This window comes from Podarcis bocagei (genome assembly GCF_964188305.1).
Source record: "Podarcis bocagei genome assembly, chromosome: 17".
In the NCBI taxonomy this organism is placed as follows: Eukaryota; Metazoa; Chordata; class Lepidosauria; order Squamata; family Lacertidae; genus Podarcis; species Podarcis bocagei.
In genome coordinates, this window is record NC_138143.1 from 27647821 (window position 1) to 27664881 (window position 17061).

General features: G+C 46.7%; 1 protein-coding gene across 1 annotated transcript in view; it reads right to left on the reverse strand.

Moving 5' to 3' along the window:
• Nucleotides 1–11260, reverse strand: part of SUSD1 (sushi domain containing 1) — a gene marked incomplete at its 5' end in the record, with an annotated part of 42204 nt that extends 30944 nt beyond the window's left edge. The window contains 3 exons of the mRNA XM_081176342.1: nucleotides 3099–3254; nucleotides 8207–8338; nucleotides 10966–11260. Coding sequence (XP_081032468.1) covers nucleotides 3099–3254; nucleotides 8207–8338; nucleotides 10966–11260 — 583 coding nt within the window. The remainder of the gene's footprint in view (nucleotides 1–3098; nucleotides 3255–8206; nucleotides 8339–10965) is intronic.
• Between the last annotated feature and the right edge of the window lie 5801 nt (nucleotides 11261–17061).

The following is a 17061-nucleotide window of genomic DNA, read 5'->3' on the forward strand; positions in this document are numbered from 1 at the left end:
GCAAGAGCCAACATGCAGCCACAATTATTGTTTAGAGCTTACCTAGCTGCCCCACTGAAATTAATGGACCTAACTTAGTCATGTTCATTCATTTCGGTGGGCCTGCTCTGAGCAACTACCACACATAGTGCTTTAAACTATAACATACATGAAAATGACTGGTCCTTGGGTCAGGGGGCTTTCAAGAGTGAGGGAAACAAGAAAAGAAAGGGGAGAAATGAAGAGGGAAGTATAACCGGGGTGTGTGAATATGGACTAAGGGTGGGATTCAGTGTTGTAATATTATGACTGTTCTGTGAACACAAGCATTGCAATTTGCACGGCGGAACAAACCCCGTCCCTTCCAGCTGCTGTGGGGTTTCTCCTGATCAGCGGCAGAGCATATGCCCATGCTGCCCAGGGCAGGCATGCTCCCAAAGGGGGAGGGGCATGGAGGGTGCCCTCCCAGGCATGGGATAGCCGCTCAGGTGCACAGAGTGGCACAAGTGGGCTGCCCATAGGGGCGGAGCGAGCTGCCAATGGCGGACATTCGGTGCACCACCCACCCGTGACTCCCAAGCCTCCCCCAGCTGTTAAAATGAAGGGGGAAGGGGGGATGCAGCCGGCAAAGCAGCGCAGCTCCCCCCCTTCCCCTGACGGCTCGGGGTAGGCTGGGAATTGCGGGCTGGCAGCACGCCAAATGTCACCTACCTCAGTGAAGGCGCCCAGGGTGATCCGCCTCCACCCCACCCCCCTTCCTCCGCCCCTGCTCCTGATGCCCCCAGAGCCAATTCTGGAGGGTTCAGGGGGGGAGAAGCCCCACTGCCCAAGCAGAAATACTTGTGTCTCATTAGGGGAATCCCGCCCTTAGTTTCAAATGATAAGAGGACTATGGAATTAAGCCAAAGACTTGTTGGAAGAAATGAGGGAAAAGTCCCTACCAGAGGAGAATGACAGATTAAGTTGATGGATGATGCCAAAATGGCTAAAATGACCGGAAGGATCAGAAATCAGGAAGACCAAAATCTTAATAAGGAATGGGGGGAATTTATAATTTATCATAAAAACCATTGTAAACAGCTAAAATCGTCGGTAGGTTTAGAATAACACTTGTAGTTTAATGGTGAATTTTGGCCATAATGGAGATGTAAAAGATTTTGGATTATCATAAAAGATGCAGGAGGAAATGATTAACAATAGGACCCACAAGGGGGGGGGGGAGGGAAATCCAGGAGATTCCTTGGAATCTTGTTTTTATGTTGTATGTTGGATATGTGACTGTAAAATGTTAATCTGGAAAACCAAATAAATAAATAAATGAGAAAAAGAGGAGGATGGCAGTAAGCAAGTATTTGGAGAAGGGGGTGCAAGGGAGAAAGGGCAGGGCTATTTAAGAGAGCAGGGGACTTTTAGGTCCCTGAAATTGGAAATATCAACAGATCAGAGACATGTCAATAGATAAGACGGGGGCAAGCTCACACCAAAGTTTCAAAGGTAAGGGCAAACAGTTAACACTGGGCATGGAAGGGGATGGAAAGCCAGTAAAGAGATCCGAGGAAAGGCATCAGCTGGACTTAGATCAGGAAATCTTGGACTCAAGTTCTACCCCTGTCAGTGGCGGAGCAAGCCAATGGGGCGCCTGGGGCAGCGTGCGTGTGGGGCCAGCTGGGGCAGGACGCTCCGAGTCTGCCTGCCTCCTTCCACTCAGCCGTCCTACAGCTGAGGGGGAGGGAGAGGGTGGACCATTTAGGGCAGTGTGGAGCCTGGGGGCGCCCAAGCCACCGCATCACTCCCAGGAGAGACGTGTGGCTTGGGTGCGCTGCAGGCCCCGCGGTGAGTGCCACCCGGCATTTTGTCACCCCCCCCCAGTGGTGACACCTGGGGCAACCTGCCCCCCCGGCATCCCCTTCCTCCGCCCCAGTTCTACCCCTGCCACTGATTTGCTACGTGCCCTTCAAGAAGTCAGTCTCTCACATCTGCACACGTACATATTGCAGCACTGAAGCAATTTCCCCACTTGGAAAGTAACAACCATGAGCTTGCATACACAAGACCTCAGATATCAGAGTACAAAGCACAACAGCTATGTTAGCAGCTGTGGGAGAAAACAGATGCAAAATATGTAGAACAGTAAGCCTGGACTTGGACTATGATGAAGAGGGGCTGGGGTGATGTGTCAGACCAGCAGCACAAGAGGCCTGGGTGACAGAAACCAACACCAGCCTTGAATTGGGGCCTCCGGAGTCCATAAGGGCTCATGCAGACTCCCGCTTGGTCCTGCCACTTTCTCCTGTAGAAATCCGATCTTTACTGCTGGACCGGAGCAAACATCAATTGGATTTCCTGTGGATTGATGTTTGCTCCGATTTAGCACGAAAGAGCTGGTTTTCCCAGGGGAAGCAAGTAGGGGAAACAGAAGGTTTGTCCACACTTCCAGTTGTCCTGTGCCTTAGAAAGCATGGATCTGAACAGTTTCCCAATTGTCTCATGAAAAAACACTAATATAGCACATTTGATGTGATTTAGATGTATATATTGCAACAAATTCAAAGCTTTACCTGGAAATTATTTTTACGGGGAAACTTGTAAATCTATTGCAGACTGAAATATTCCCTTCCCTGAACATTAATTAGGTTTCGGAGGTGGGGGAATGAAGGCTTCTCTAAATCAGTTAAAAATAATAATAACTACAACTTTTATTTTAGATTTGACTGGTATATATTTTAGTTGTCAGCTTAATCAGCATGATAGTCATTCCTGTATCTTATTAATTTTATGAAACAATGCATTTCTAAAAATGAAATACTTTCTGCCAAAAATATATAGCAGAAAATTCCCCCTCTCCTACATAACTATGTGGAAATATGGGTTTGATCTTCCTCAATTACAGCTCCCAGCAATTTTGAAAATGAAAAGTGTCAATTTAGACATGCTCAAGTAGTGGAAAGGACATACATTAAAGAGAGAAACAGCTTTAGATGAAAACTAAAACCCTCTCTCTCTCTCTCTCTCTCTCTCTCTCTCTCTGTGTGTGTGTGTGTGTGTGTGTGTGTGTGTTCTAAAAAGAACATAAAGGAAAACAGTAAAAATTCCTTATGACTTATTGCTGCTGTACTTACCTATACATTTTGTGCCATCATTGGGAATAAATATCTTGTTTTTACTGGAAGCCTGGAAGCCTTCTAGACAAATGCAATAAAAGCTTCCTTGTGTATTGTGGCATGAAGCATGCTCTCCACAAATCTTGCTTGCCCCAATATCACATTCATTTTTGTCTGGCGAAACATTAAAAAAAATGCAGAGGTTAAAGCAAACCATTAAATATCAGTATTATTCTCTAATTATTTTCTACCATTTAAAAAGAGAATTTGTTTTGTTTTTAAATTTTTTTATTAAGTTTTCCACAATTACAGAACAACATAACAGAACAGATAACACAAAAGGGGGGGAGTGCATCAAAAAAGAAAACAGTACAATAAACATCTTATCCACCACCATAAAAGAGATAAACAATAAGAGCTAACTTAATCCTTTAAAAGCCCATACTTATTTACATATTGGTTGACTTCCTCCATTCCCTCCCTTCTGAATTTCCTTGTGTCTGTATGTAACAGCTTTCCAATATCATTCTTAAACCAAAATATTTCCAGTTATTATCTAGCTAATTCACTTTTCTTACTTTCTAAACCCTATTTATTTAGTAAATCCTATTTTAATCTTAGGCCTATTTGGTACTTTCAAGTGATTTCTAATTTTTTATATTAGAATATTTATTCAAGTAGTCTTTAAATTTCTTCCAATCTTCCTCTTCTTTCTGGTCGTGGATTCTTCCAGTCAGGTCAGCTAGCTTCGAAAAATCCATCATCTTCATCAGCCAATCTTGCACAGTTGGTAATACTTATATTTTCCAGTTCTTAGCTAGTAAAATTTGAGCAGCCGTCGTGGCATACAAAAATAATTTAACATCTTTCTTGGGCAATTCAAGACCTGTTACCCCAAGAAGAAAGGCCTCTGGTTTCTTAATAAATGTATATCTCAACATTTTTTCCAATTCATTATAAATCTTCTCCCAGAAGTCTTTCACCTTGGGGCAGGTCCACCACATATGAAAAAAGGTGCCTTCTTTTTCTTTACATTTCCAGCAAAGATTATCACTGTTGTGGTAAATCTTTGCTAGTTTTACTGGGGTTAAGTACCACCTATACTTCATTAAAAAGAGAATTTGTTAAAAGAGAATTGATTCCATCAGAAGCGTAGCAAGGTCAGGTGGTACCCGGTGTGGAAATTTTTTTTGTCACACCCACCCATACCACATCGACGGCTCGGGGTAGTTTTGGGAAGAAGACTATTTCAGCCATACTCAGCATAGACCCAGTGAAATTAATGAACATTACTAACCGAAGTCCATTGGTCTCAGTGGGTCTATTCTAAGTAGAACTTAGATGTATACAACCAATTGTTCAGATAATTCACTCAATTTACTGTGAGCCCCTGTGGGGGTCCTATCTGTTGGGATACTGCCAGGGAGACAAAGTCCATCATGGCCCCCAAGCCGTGTCCGGACGTCCATCAATCTCCCGTAGACACGCAGTATCAGCAATTAGCGACATGAGCTCCAGGAATAGCCTGCCACATTCTAGAGCCGATGCACGCTCTCTATCAGCAGATAATGCACAGCAGAAGTTGCACGCAGGAGAGCATTATTTACAAGTTTTATTCAACGTTGATCAGAACAAAGAAAAACATGACTGCCTGCTTCAGTGTCTCCAGACACACAGAGAGCGAAAACAAAAGACACAACAGAAACATCCTGTGAAACAGGAAATACGCAGACTCTGACTCACAAAGCCTGCTCCCTTTTAAGGTGGAACGGAAATATCCTAACACTATCTGCAGGGCTGGATTTAGGTTTGATGAGGCCCTAAGCTACTGAAGGTAATGCGGCCCTTAATATGTCCTTTGTCAACAACAAACTGTCGCTGTTTTTTGTGTTGAATATATGCTATATGAACCTAATTTATGGACCTAATAGGTATCTAAAGCCATTTGCACATAACAAAATAGGTATTTTATCAAAGCAATTGTTGAACTGAAATACAATTAAAAAGTATATTAATAGTGAAATAATTATTAAGGTTATTAATTATTAATTATTGAGAGCCAGTGTGGTGTAGTGGTTAAGAGCGGTAGTCTCATAATCTGGGGAACCGGGTTCGCATCTCCGCTCCTCCACATGCAGCTTCTTTGAAGTCTCTCAGCCCCACTCACCTCACAGAGTGTTTGTTGTGGGGGAGGAAGGGAAAGGAGAATGTCAGTCGCTTTGAGACTCCTTAAAGGGAGTGAAAGGCGGGATATCAAATCCAAACTCCTCTTCTTCTTCTTCTATTAAGCTCTAACTGTATGTAGGTTTTATTGTATTTGTTTTTTATCTTATATTTTGGAAATGTAAAAGGTACCCCTGCCCTTACGGGCCAGTCGTGTCCGACTCTAGGGTTGTGTGCCCATCTCACTTAAGAGGCCGGGGCCAGCGCTGTCCGGAGACACTTCCAGGTCACGTGGCCAGCGTGACGAAGCTGCTCTGGCGAGCCAGCACCAGCGCAGCACACGGAAACGCCATTTACCTTCCCGCTAGAAAACGGTACCTATTTATCTACTTGCACTTTTTTTAGGGTGCTTTCAAACTGCTAGGTGGGCAGGAGCTGGGACCGCAGACAGGAACTCACCCCGCCGCGGGGATTTGAACCACCGACCATGCGATCGGCAAGCCCTAGGCGCTGAGGATTTGCCCACAGCGCCACCCACGTCCCATTGAGGGTTTTTTCCTTTAAATTTTTTTGGGGGGCCCAAGAGAGTGGGGCCCTAAGCTATAGCTTGTTTATCTTATACGTAAATCCGGCACTGCCTATCTGTGAAGCAGTGGCGTAGCGTGGGGGGTGCCAGGGGTGCCGGCCGCACCGGCCGCAACATTTTTGGGGGCGCGTTTGGCCGGCCCCCCTCGAGGAAGTGGGAACCTCTCCAAGGCACAGCGTGCCGTCGGTAGAGGAAAAAAGCCGCGCAGCAGCAAAGTCGGGAGGAGGAGGAGGTGGAGCGAGCCTGCTATTTCCTTGCAAAGTCGGGAGGAGGAGGAGGTGGAGCGAGCCTGCTAATTCCTTGCTGGGAATTAAGCGGCTCAAAGAGGCAAAGGAAAAGAGGTGGAGCCGCTGGCCCGGAGGGGAGGAAGCTGGAAAGAGCAGCGCGCCAAGCGCACGTGACGCAAAGGGCCTGCCCAAGTGCAGGCTGAGCTCCCTGTGGCAGGGGCGGAGGGAGCCTCCCTTCCTTTTAATGGGCAAGCATTTTCACGCGGGGAATCGACAGCAAATCCTCGGGCAGCTCTCGGGGAAGGGGGCATTTGGGAGAAGTGTGGATACCTCGGTTGGTTGGAGCGCGGCGATGAGAACGCCAAGGTTGCGTCTCTGATCCTCGTTTGGGACGGCTGCATATTTATCCCTGCATTGCAGGGGGGGTTGGACTCGATGACCCCCAGGGTCCCTTCTAACTCTATGATTGGCGGGGGGGAGGGGGACTGAGAGGCTGGCCTTAGGGACAGAGGCAGATCTAGCTGCTCCAGCGCCCGGAGCGGTGCACATGCCATGGGGTGAGTGTCCCAGGGGGAGAGATGCCCATGGGGGGGTGGAGCGAGCTGTCCATGCTGGGCTGCTTCCTGGGGGGTGGGGAGCCATGCCGCTTTGCCAGCGCCCTTCTTCCTTTCCCTCTTCCTTTTAACAGCTATGGGGAGGCTCCCCCCCCCCCAAGCAGCCCGGAAGCGAGGGGCAATGGCGCGACGCCGGCCCACAACTCCAAAGCCTCCCCCAGCTGTCAAAACAAAGGGGGAAGGTGGGGAAGGCCGCTGGCAAGGCGGCGCATCTCCACCCCTTCCCCTGACGGCTCGGGGTAGGCCTGGGAGTCACCGTGCGCCGAATGTCATCCCCCTCAGTGATGACACCTGGTGTGGACCGCCCCCACCGCCCCCTTCCTCTGCCCCTGCTTAGGGACAGGCAGAGCCTGGGCTCCTCGGAGTTGACAAATGGAGGGGTGCACATGGAGGGACCAGCAGCTGGCCAAAGAGGGGGAATATTATTGACTTATTCGCAGAATCTATAGCCTTCTCTACAGCTGAATTCTCCCCACTCCCAAGAGTGGGGAGCAAAGTAATGAAAACAAATAATAATAATAATAATAATAATAATAATAATAATAATAATAATAATTTATTTAAGCCCTGCCTATCTGGCTGGGTTTACCCAGCCACTCTGGGTGGCTTCCAACAGAATGTTAAAGTACAATAACCTATTAAACATTAAAGCTTCCCTAAACAGGGCTGCCTTCTGATGTCTTCTAAAAGTCTGGTAGTTGTTCTTCTCTTTGACATCTGGTGGGAGGGCGTTCCACAGGGCGGGCGCCACCACCAAGAAGGCCCTCTGCCTGGTTCCCTGTAACTTGGCTTCTCATGAGGGGACCGCCAGAAGGCCCTCGGAGCTGGACCTCAGTGTCCAGGCAGAACAATGGGGGTGGAGATGCTCCTTCAGGAAGAAGAACAATTTACAAAATCTTTTAAACAGGTCCATTGAAAAACTAATCAACGTCCTATTTGTCTGGGGGGAGGTGGGGGGCAGTGCCTGCCTGCCCCTTTCAAGCACGGCTGGGAAGAGGCCTCTGCAGGCTGAGCAGTGGCGTAGCGTGGGGGGTGCAGGGGGGGGCCCGGCCGCACCGGGCGCAACATCTGGGGGTTAGGGTTAGGGGGCGCAAATCCACGGGTTAGGGGGCACAAATTACTTCCCTTGCCCCGGGTGCTGACAACCCACGCTACGCCACTGCTGTGAAGACAACCTAGCATGCCAGGGTAGTGCTGGTGGGGCAAGCTTCCCACATCACAAAACCTGCCTTGCCAAATATAGGTTTATGTTCTAGTAGGTGTGTCTATCTCTGTAAGGGAACAAACTTCCGCAGAGAAGAAGTGGAGCAAACTGAAAGTTGCAAGGTACGATTCATGGGGTTCAGTTTGTTCAGTAAAGGCATATTATTAATATCTGGAGTATATCTGAGCAGTTCTATGTGAGCAGCAGTATGTCACACCATTCACCCCTGGTTGGCCTTTGGGTTATTATAACAAATCCTAAATTGTAACAGTTCAATTCTGATTCCACACATGCCTTTGTGAAGTTGCAAGGAATCACAAATGTCCACCTACCTTGACAGTAAGTCCTCCCATTGCCCACAAATCCATAATTACAGGTGCAGACGTTTTTGCCATCTCGCTGCTGGCATGTGGCATTAGCATGGCAAGTGGCGCACACGTCAGAAGGTAAAGCACTTGTGGCATCTATATATATAAAAAAAAGCACTGTAAATTAGGACTGGTAATTACCTAGCAATGCACTGGACAATTAACATTTGGGGCATTTTCAGCCTCCCAATGAATCACACTCAGGTATAACTGTAACACAGGTACACAAGATAATGTTAGTTCTCATACCAGCACCATGTGCTTCTAGAGCCAAGGAGCAGAGAAGCAAGGCAGACATAATGACACAAGCCTTCTTCTATCCAGATAACAGGCCTGGATGGGCTCATTCCCACAAAAAGCTAAGGAGTAATAATTACTTCAATGTGTTATACGTAGGGCTGCCTCTGAAGATGGTTCGGAAACTTCAGCTGGTACAGAATTCAGCGGCCAGGATGCTCAAGACAGTTTGAGCATATTACACCGATTCTGGTCCGACTACACTGGCTACCAATTAGTTTCCAGGCCTAATTCAAAGTGCTGGTTTTGACCTATAAAGCCTTAAATGGCTCAGGACCGCAATACCTCAAGGACCGCCTCTTTCCATATGAACCTACCCGGACTCTGAGATTATCTTCTGAGGCCCTCCTTCCATCCTTGAGAGGTCTGGAGGGTGGCAAGCCGAGAACAAGGCCTTCTCTGCAGTGGCTCCCCGTCTTTGGAATGCTCTCTCCAGGGAAGTTTGCCTGGCACCTTCATTATACACCTTTAGGTGCCAGGCGAAAACGTTCCTCTTTAACCAGGCCTTTGGTTGACCTGATCAATATCCTATACCCTTTTAACATGTGACGTTGGGAGGGGATATTATTGGGTTATTGTTTTTATTTTGTTTTTATATATTGTGATCTGTTTAGTGAACTGCCCTGAGACCTCTGGGTATATAAATTCAACAAGAACAATAAATCAGATGGAATTCTTACTGGAATTCTACAGAGTGGTGGGTAGAAGGAAATCTGAACTATAGAAAAGATAGCCTGATTGATGCAACAAGCACTCGTGGATTATTTTATATTGTTTTTAATGCTGTCAGAAGTTTGCTTTACTTTATTTTTAACTGTATTGTTTTATTCACTGATGTGTTTGTTGCTTTGGGCTCCTTTGGAAGCAAGGGCAACATATAAATTTAAATAAAATAATAATACTGCCACTACCTGCTCCAAAGTAGGGCAATCCACAGTCCAGTTACAACACTGAGTCTTGGCCTAAGCTTGTGCCCTCATCTCTGGCACTGTGCTGCTGCCAGCCTAGGAGCAAAACTACCAAACACAGGCATGGGGACTGGGAAAAAATAAAGTAGGCCAGTACTCTTTGAGGATTACTCTGTTGTCCCCAAGTAACTCTTGGTTTTGGAGCAGCAATTTTCAGGGCCACGGCAAGGGAGGAAATGGTTAGCATCTTGAACAACACCAACTGTGATCCCAATAATTATTAGTCTACCCACCACGAGCGCTTACTATTTGCATTTTTAAGGAAAATGAAGGCTAAATGCAAACATTAACCCAAAGGTTCCATAACATGCAAATAGATTTTAAAGAAAATACTGAGTACCGTTATTTGATGTGACGTAAATTTTACTCGGAATGCTAAAAACGCACAGCTTAGCGCTCAAAACAAAACCTGGAAGCGGGCAAAACCCCTGCAGAAATGTGGGCGGTTTTCAGGAGAACTGCTATTTATACATTTGTACGCATTGGCAGCTTAAAACGCGGCAAGGTTGTCCGTTCCCCCATCATATTTATGTATTGCTGTACACACCAGAGAGGGGGCAGGGATGCCTTCACCTAGTGTGCATTAAACCTGTTTTATTTCCCTGGTTCTCCCCACTCTAGACCTTCCCCCCAACCCCCCTTTTTTCGTGAAAGCTGTCACCATCTGCGCACATGCAACGGCTGTCTTCGGCACACACACACACCCCTCCGCTGCTAAGTGAACGTGGATCAAATTTCCAAACCCAATGGAAGCTGCTTGGAGGAGAAATGCAACAAACAGGCATCTTTCTCCAGGAACAACAGGATAGATATGGATCATGGCACATGTCCTGCACACACCGCTTCCAAAAGGGGAGCATGCCGGAGCCAAAGTATGCGCAGCCACCAGAGGTGCGAATTTGAAGAAAATAGGAGGAGGGGGCATGGGCATAACCAGGATTTATTTGGGGGGGGAGGCTTTATGTGTGGGGGGGGGCAGAACCAAATTTTCTGTGATGCAGTTGGTCAGTTAGTTAAGTATTTTAATTGATGGGGGGCAGGTAATCCCTTCACCATATAATTTCTCACATGCACATCGTTTGAATGGCAATGCGCATCAACTTGGGGGGGTTGACCTCCTCAAAATAAATATGGGGGGCGAAGGGACCTCGGCTCCCATGGCAGCCAACACAGAATCACACAACTCATAGGAAAAACAATTGGTTTTCGGTGCTACCCGCCCCCCCCCCATCCCACCATCCTCGAGCTTAAAGCTTCTTTTTAAAGGTGGGCTAGAGAAAAGTTAAAGCAAGCAAGCTGGAAACGCGTCCTTCTTCTGCACTGTTTCCACGGTGGCTGGAGCTCAGATCCGCCTCCGCGCGCTCCCCTCTGCCCATGGCCAGAGGCACTCTTGCTCCAGCAGAGATCCACGCTGCGCGCGCTAATTTCTCCCTTTAGCGGGGCCGAGGCGACGCTTACCCGGGTCCGCCTCTCCTCCTGAAGGGGACGAGAGGAGCAGCAGCAGGAGAAGGAGCAGGAGCGACGGAGGCGGAGGTGGTGGCTGCCGTCGCGTCTCCGCCGCCGGGCTCATGGCGCCTCCAAGGTCCGCCTTTCCGCGCCTCCCCGCAGCTCTGAGGCCCCGGAGGGTGAAGGGCGCCTCGGGCTCGCTCTCCACGCCCCCTCGGCCGCCAGGCGGCGAGCGGAGGGCTCCTGCCCGAAGCCTCGCTTCCCGCCTGCGGAGGCGGCTTCGCCTACTGTTTTGGTCCCCACCCATAGGGGACCCTGGGGTGCCCGAGCAAAATTCCCCAGGAAGAGGCAGGGCATCCACAAATTTCGGTGCCTGGGCCATGGGCAGCAGCCAGAATTTTTTTGGTGGGGGCGCAGAACCTCAGTTTGCTATGTATTTTTATTTATTTTTATTTATTTGGGGGGAGGGCAGCTGCCCACCTTCCCTTGGCAATGCCCATGCTCAGGTGTAACTGCAACAACTTTTAAGCTCGTGTCATGATGACTAAGCCCAACTCTGAACTATGTTTCTTGCTTTGTTTGACATTGGGGGTTTCAGTCCTGAGCTATTATTCCTTGAATATTGCCTATCTTCTTTCCATATGCCACCCTTGCTTGCGGTCTCTGTTTGAAACACACAAGTGGCCGTACTGATAAGAATTATTTGTGGCTTTACGAAAGGGTGGTTATTTTCAGCTAGCAGCCAAAATGGTGATTCTTTGTTTCTGTAAATCCCCTTATTCTTCCTGTTCAAACTGAAAAGTCGTATTTTCTAAATGGAATATGTAGTTACAGTCTGAAAAAAAGCATCTGAAAAATCCAGTCGCAATCTTCAAAAATACCTTTCTTTTTTCACAGCAGGACAGCTAACAAGTATAATTTAGGTCAGGATAACAGCACAGAGTTTAAAAGCAAAGCCTTTTCCAGTGTCACCTCTCTCACCTAATTAAAACCAGCAGTGGGCGAGCTCTGAAGCAAAATAGCTATAAATCAATTGTTTGCTTCCGTTTGGCTACTTTCTTGTAAGCCATCCCAATAACTTTATGTTACAGGGTTGCAAACAAATGTCACAAGTAAATGTCACAAGTAAATGGCTACCTGATGAGCCCAAATTATAAGAATAGTATAGACAAAGATAGTTATTTGGAAGCTACAATGTTTGAGATCATAAGGGCTGCACAGTGTTAGAGTTTGTCACACACTTCAGTGTGTTTTGCAATGCTTGCAGCGGGAAACATGGTCAGGAAACGAGAACCTCACATTTTGGAAGTTGTTGCAACAGCATTTCAGTCGATTCCTTGGTCATATGCTTCCCTGCACATGGGATTTTAAAAAGGGAAACCAAAAGGTCTGTTGCAACATGTTACCGAGCTGTACTGTGCAATTCTAACTGAAATATACTCAGAGCCGAGAGTGGATTTCATGCTCTTTATTCAGCTCATAGTGTGAGGAGGAAAATGAATTGTTTCCCCACACTATCTGCTTTATATACATTATTTACACAATGGGCTGCACGTGATTGGCTAATTCTGGAATTCTCCTGTAAGCCAATCAGGTTGTGGATTCACTTCCATCTGGAGCTGGATTGGGTGGCTCCTGCAGACCAATCATACTGCTGCATTGTTCTAGGACCAATCAGACTGCTGCATTCTGAATCCTATTGTTCTAGGACCAATCTGACTGCTGCATTTTGGATCCTATTCAACTCAGTACATAACACTAACCATGCCTGCTCAGAAGTAAGTCCGGATGAATTCAGTGGTGGAGTGTATTCCCCAGAAAGGTGGGTTAGGATTGCAGCTGTAGTCTTTCAAAGCATAACTGAGTTCCCATTTCCACAATCAATTCCCAGTGTAGTAGACTAGTTAGCTGTTGCTTGCTTGCTTGCTTGCTTGCTTGCTTGTTTTGTGGGGCAGACATGTAAAAGCAAGTGTGACCAAACCACAAACGTTAGCAGGGCGAGAACTGCAGTTCTTATGGCTGCCCTCCAGAAGACTTTCCCATGAAGCTTTTCTACACAAATTTAAATCATTTGTATCATTCAGTTTTCAGCATGATACACAGTAAAAGTGAAAATAAACAAATACTTTATCAAAATCAAACAACAAATTTTGGGAAGGTCAGGGGAACACAAAAACCTTTTGGGATCACAGAATCACAGCTAGGCAGTGGCGTAGCGTGGGCTGTCAGCACCCGGGGCAAGGCAAGTAATTTGCGCCCCCTAACCCGTGGATTTGCGCCCCCTTACCCATGGATTTGTGCCCCCTAACCCTAACCCCCAGATGTTGCGCCCGGTGCGGCCAGCCCCCCCTGCACCCCCCACGCTACGCCACTGCAGCTAGGGGCCTGTGGAAGTGATCAGCAATTAAAAATAATATTACAAAAAGGAAAACGGAGATGGTCATGAAAATGGGCTTGATGTTAGAAAATAGGAGGTCACAACTTAGAAATGATTTACCGGTACTTTCCCATCAAGCTACTGTACAGTGGTACCTCAGGTTAAGTACTTAATTCATTCCGGAGGTCCGTACTTAACCTGAAACTGTTCTTAACCTGAAGCACCACTTTAGTTATGGGGCCTCCTGCTGCTGCCGCACCGCCTCTGTTCTCCTCCTGAAGCAAAGTTCTTAACCTGAGGAACTGTTTCTGGGTTAGTGGAGTCTGTAACCTGAAGCGTATGTAACCCAAGGTACCACTGTATTTTCTTTTGTCCTGAGAAGTATTACAAGGTTCAACTGACTTGCATTAGAAGTACGCCAGCAGTTTATGCAGCATACTTTCAACAAGCTCTTCAATTCTTTCAAGCATAAATATAGACAGCAAATACAGGAAATAAATATGAAGGACTTTTATGGCTTTGGTAGCAGGTTTTATATACATACACACACACACACACACACACACACACACACACACACACACACACACATATAATGAAAGTTGCCCTTCAGTAACCTGGAAGTAAGCTCAGTGAATATGGATTACCCATTCAAAATGCAACTTGCATTTATTGTTATATGCTCTGTTGGTTGCCTGCTGACCAGCTGAGATGAGAGTTGATGGAATTTGATGGAGGGCTGCCTATTTGTGCCTCGAATGGGGAGCAAATACTGTCCTTCTGGCCTATTTGCAAATCAGATTAATTAACAATTCCTCCTGTTTCTCCCATTAGATGACAGGGCAAGCATAAGCAATAAAGTGGGACTGAAAAATAGCTGGCCAGACCAGGGTTCTCTAATTCTCATCAAAACGCTTCAGTGGTTATTGTGCCACCTAAGTGTTTTTCTTGTAATAACACTCACTGAGAAGAAAACATGCTATCACTCAAGTCTGATGGTGTGGGCAGTGCCTCTTAAGTCCATATTTCTTGTGATTCCTCACTCACAAAAGCGTAAAATACACAAACAGAACAAGAAAACCAACACATGTGAACACAGCTACCACAATAGAAGTATAGGGAGGGGAAGGCTGTGATGTAAATTTAATATACAGTGGTACCTCCGGTTGTGGATAGGATCTGTTTTGGAGGTCCGCTCGGATCCCGAGGTTTCTGCAACCTGAGGACACGCAGAAGCGATCTACCGCTTCTGCGCGCACGGCAAAACCCGGTAAAATACTTCTGGGTTTGCTGCGTACGCATCCCGAAGTTTACGTAACCAGAGGGTTTCTTTTCATGATTTTATTGTTTTTATATTTTTGATGGGTTCCCCCCTCCCCCACAAAGTGGTGTATAAATTTTATGAAATAGGTATTTTAAAATAATATTTCACAGGTGCACTCATGCAGACACAGAGTTTGTAACAGTGTGGTGCTGAATTCCATCCTACATTTCATCAGTCCAATTGTGTGTGCTGTTCATTCCTTATACATATCCAGATGCAGAATAATAGTGACCTTTGTGGGGAAAGGAAATGGTCCCCCTCAAATATTAATTGAATGCAGCACACACTCCGTATGTTTAGATAATTTATAGTATCCCCTCAAGAGACTATACTCTTCTATGATATGTGGATTCATCTGCAGTGAAAACGTTTGCCACCTGAATGAGAAGGCAAATTTGCAACTAGAGCACACAACCTAGTTTTTTTGTATTAAAAACCTTTTAACTGAAATACATATCTTTCCCTAGACTGATAAACACGGCTGAAGGTTAAAAGCAGGGCTCTTCGTGAGCTTACCAAAAGATAGCAAGTACTGTATATGGACTGAAAAGTAGAGTAGGAGCAAAGAAATTCATAAAGACTTACAGAAAATATGTTTCTTTCCTCTTTGCAATAGACCGTCTGTCTACATTGCAGGAAAAAGATTTGCAGCTTATATATTATATGTCTTGTTACAAACTTCACTGCGGTAGCATATTCCCAAAGTGCGGATGACAATAATTTGTATAGTATTCTTTAACTTCACCGCAACCCCAGAGTCGGTCATGACTGGACCTAATGGTCAAGTGTCCCTTTACCTTTTAGGCGAGAAACCAAGTGGCCGGTGCCAATTTGCCAGTTGGGTAAAAATTCCTACCAGGCTTCTTGGCCAACCAAGGTGACCAACCGCAGGTCCATAGCAATGTCAAGAACCAAGCACTGAACTAAAGGGAGGGTGGGAGGGTGATCCAATGAAAGCCAGCAGTGCAAAGGATGGGGAGCTTTGCCGTGGCCACGTTTGAGCGGCGAAACCCCACCCCAAGCCTCCACCTGATTGGTTGGCCACCTGGGGGCGTGGCGCAGCAGCCAGGACGTCTGAGCAGGGGCCGGAACACCCCCTGCCAACGCAGGAAATGGCTCCCACTCACAACTCCTTCCCTCTGCAAGGAGGAGAGGCTATGTGACAGCTTAAGTCAGTTTGGCTCCTGTGTCCATTAACAAGGGAGAGCTTCACCTGCATTTATCTTTTGTGCATGGCAAAATCAGAGACTACAGAAATAAAACTGGAAGAGGATTAATAGCAGAGATAGATCAGGACTTCGTAGCTCATTGACATCAGAATACATCACAATACATATGCAAATTGGCCTGATACACTACACACATATGCACACACTATTGTGCACACGCGCACACACCAGACTAGGGATCGTTCTGCTGTAGAAATTTTGTTTTACTCTAGCATGCATACTGCTTAGGAATGAGGGGACCCTGCAGTTTATTATTGTCTCCTGTCATCCCACCATCATTTATTTTTTGTCCACTTAGGCCAGCTCAGGAATAGGAATGTGCTTTCTGGGCAACACTGATTCATCTGGGACTCCCCCATACTTGTCGGCTAGCTGTACTCACATTCTTATCTGCAGCTGCCACTGCCTGTATATGAGCCAGTGAGTGGGTTGTTAGTGCAAAAGGGGGTGTTGCTGCTGTGAGTGGTGGATGCATGCAATATCACACCTCAATTTTCCTTAAGAGCACGGAAGTGGGCCTTGGCGCACACAACTGGAAACTACTGCCTTAAGAGGTGTCTTGTTATGCTGACAACAAAAGGACTTTCTCAGCAGTTATGCAGTTAAAGCAGCATCTACATGACCATTGCCTAACATGCAGGTTTCTTTTCAAAACAGGATGCTGTTACTAAATCACTGCAGCTACAGCCAGGAACCCAACACAACTACATTTGCGCCAGAGTGCAGTTAGGTTTTTTCACAGCCGGCCTCACTGTAACTTCCATTTTGTCAGCAGAATGCAAGAGATCAGCCGTTGGAAACGGCATGCTGTAGCAAGAATACAGGGCCCCAACATTTCTTCCCCCCACCCTTGTCTTTTCCTCACCAAGCCTGTGAATTGACCCAAAGTTACCCACTGAGCTCCATGGCTGGTAGTCCAAGCGGGAGATAACCAGAGCATGCACCACTCTGGCAAGGCAGTCTGCATACCAGATGGAACTGGTAAACAGCTGCCCTGGACACAGAACTGACCTGTGCCTCCATGGACAGCTATGAGTCCAGAATGACTCCCAGGCTGCGCACCTGGTCCTTCAGGGGCACAGTTACCCCATTCAGGACCAGGGAGTCCTCCACACCTGCCCGCCTCCTGTCCCCCCAAAACAGTACTTCTATCTTGTCAGGATTCAACCTCAATCTGT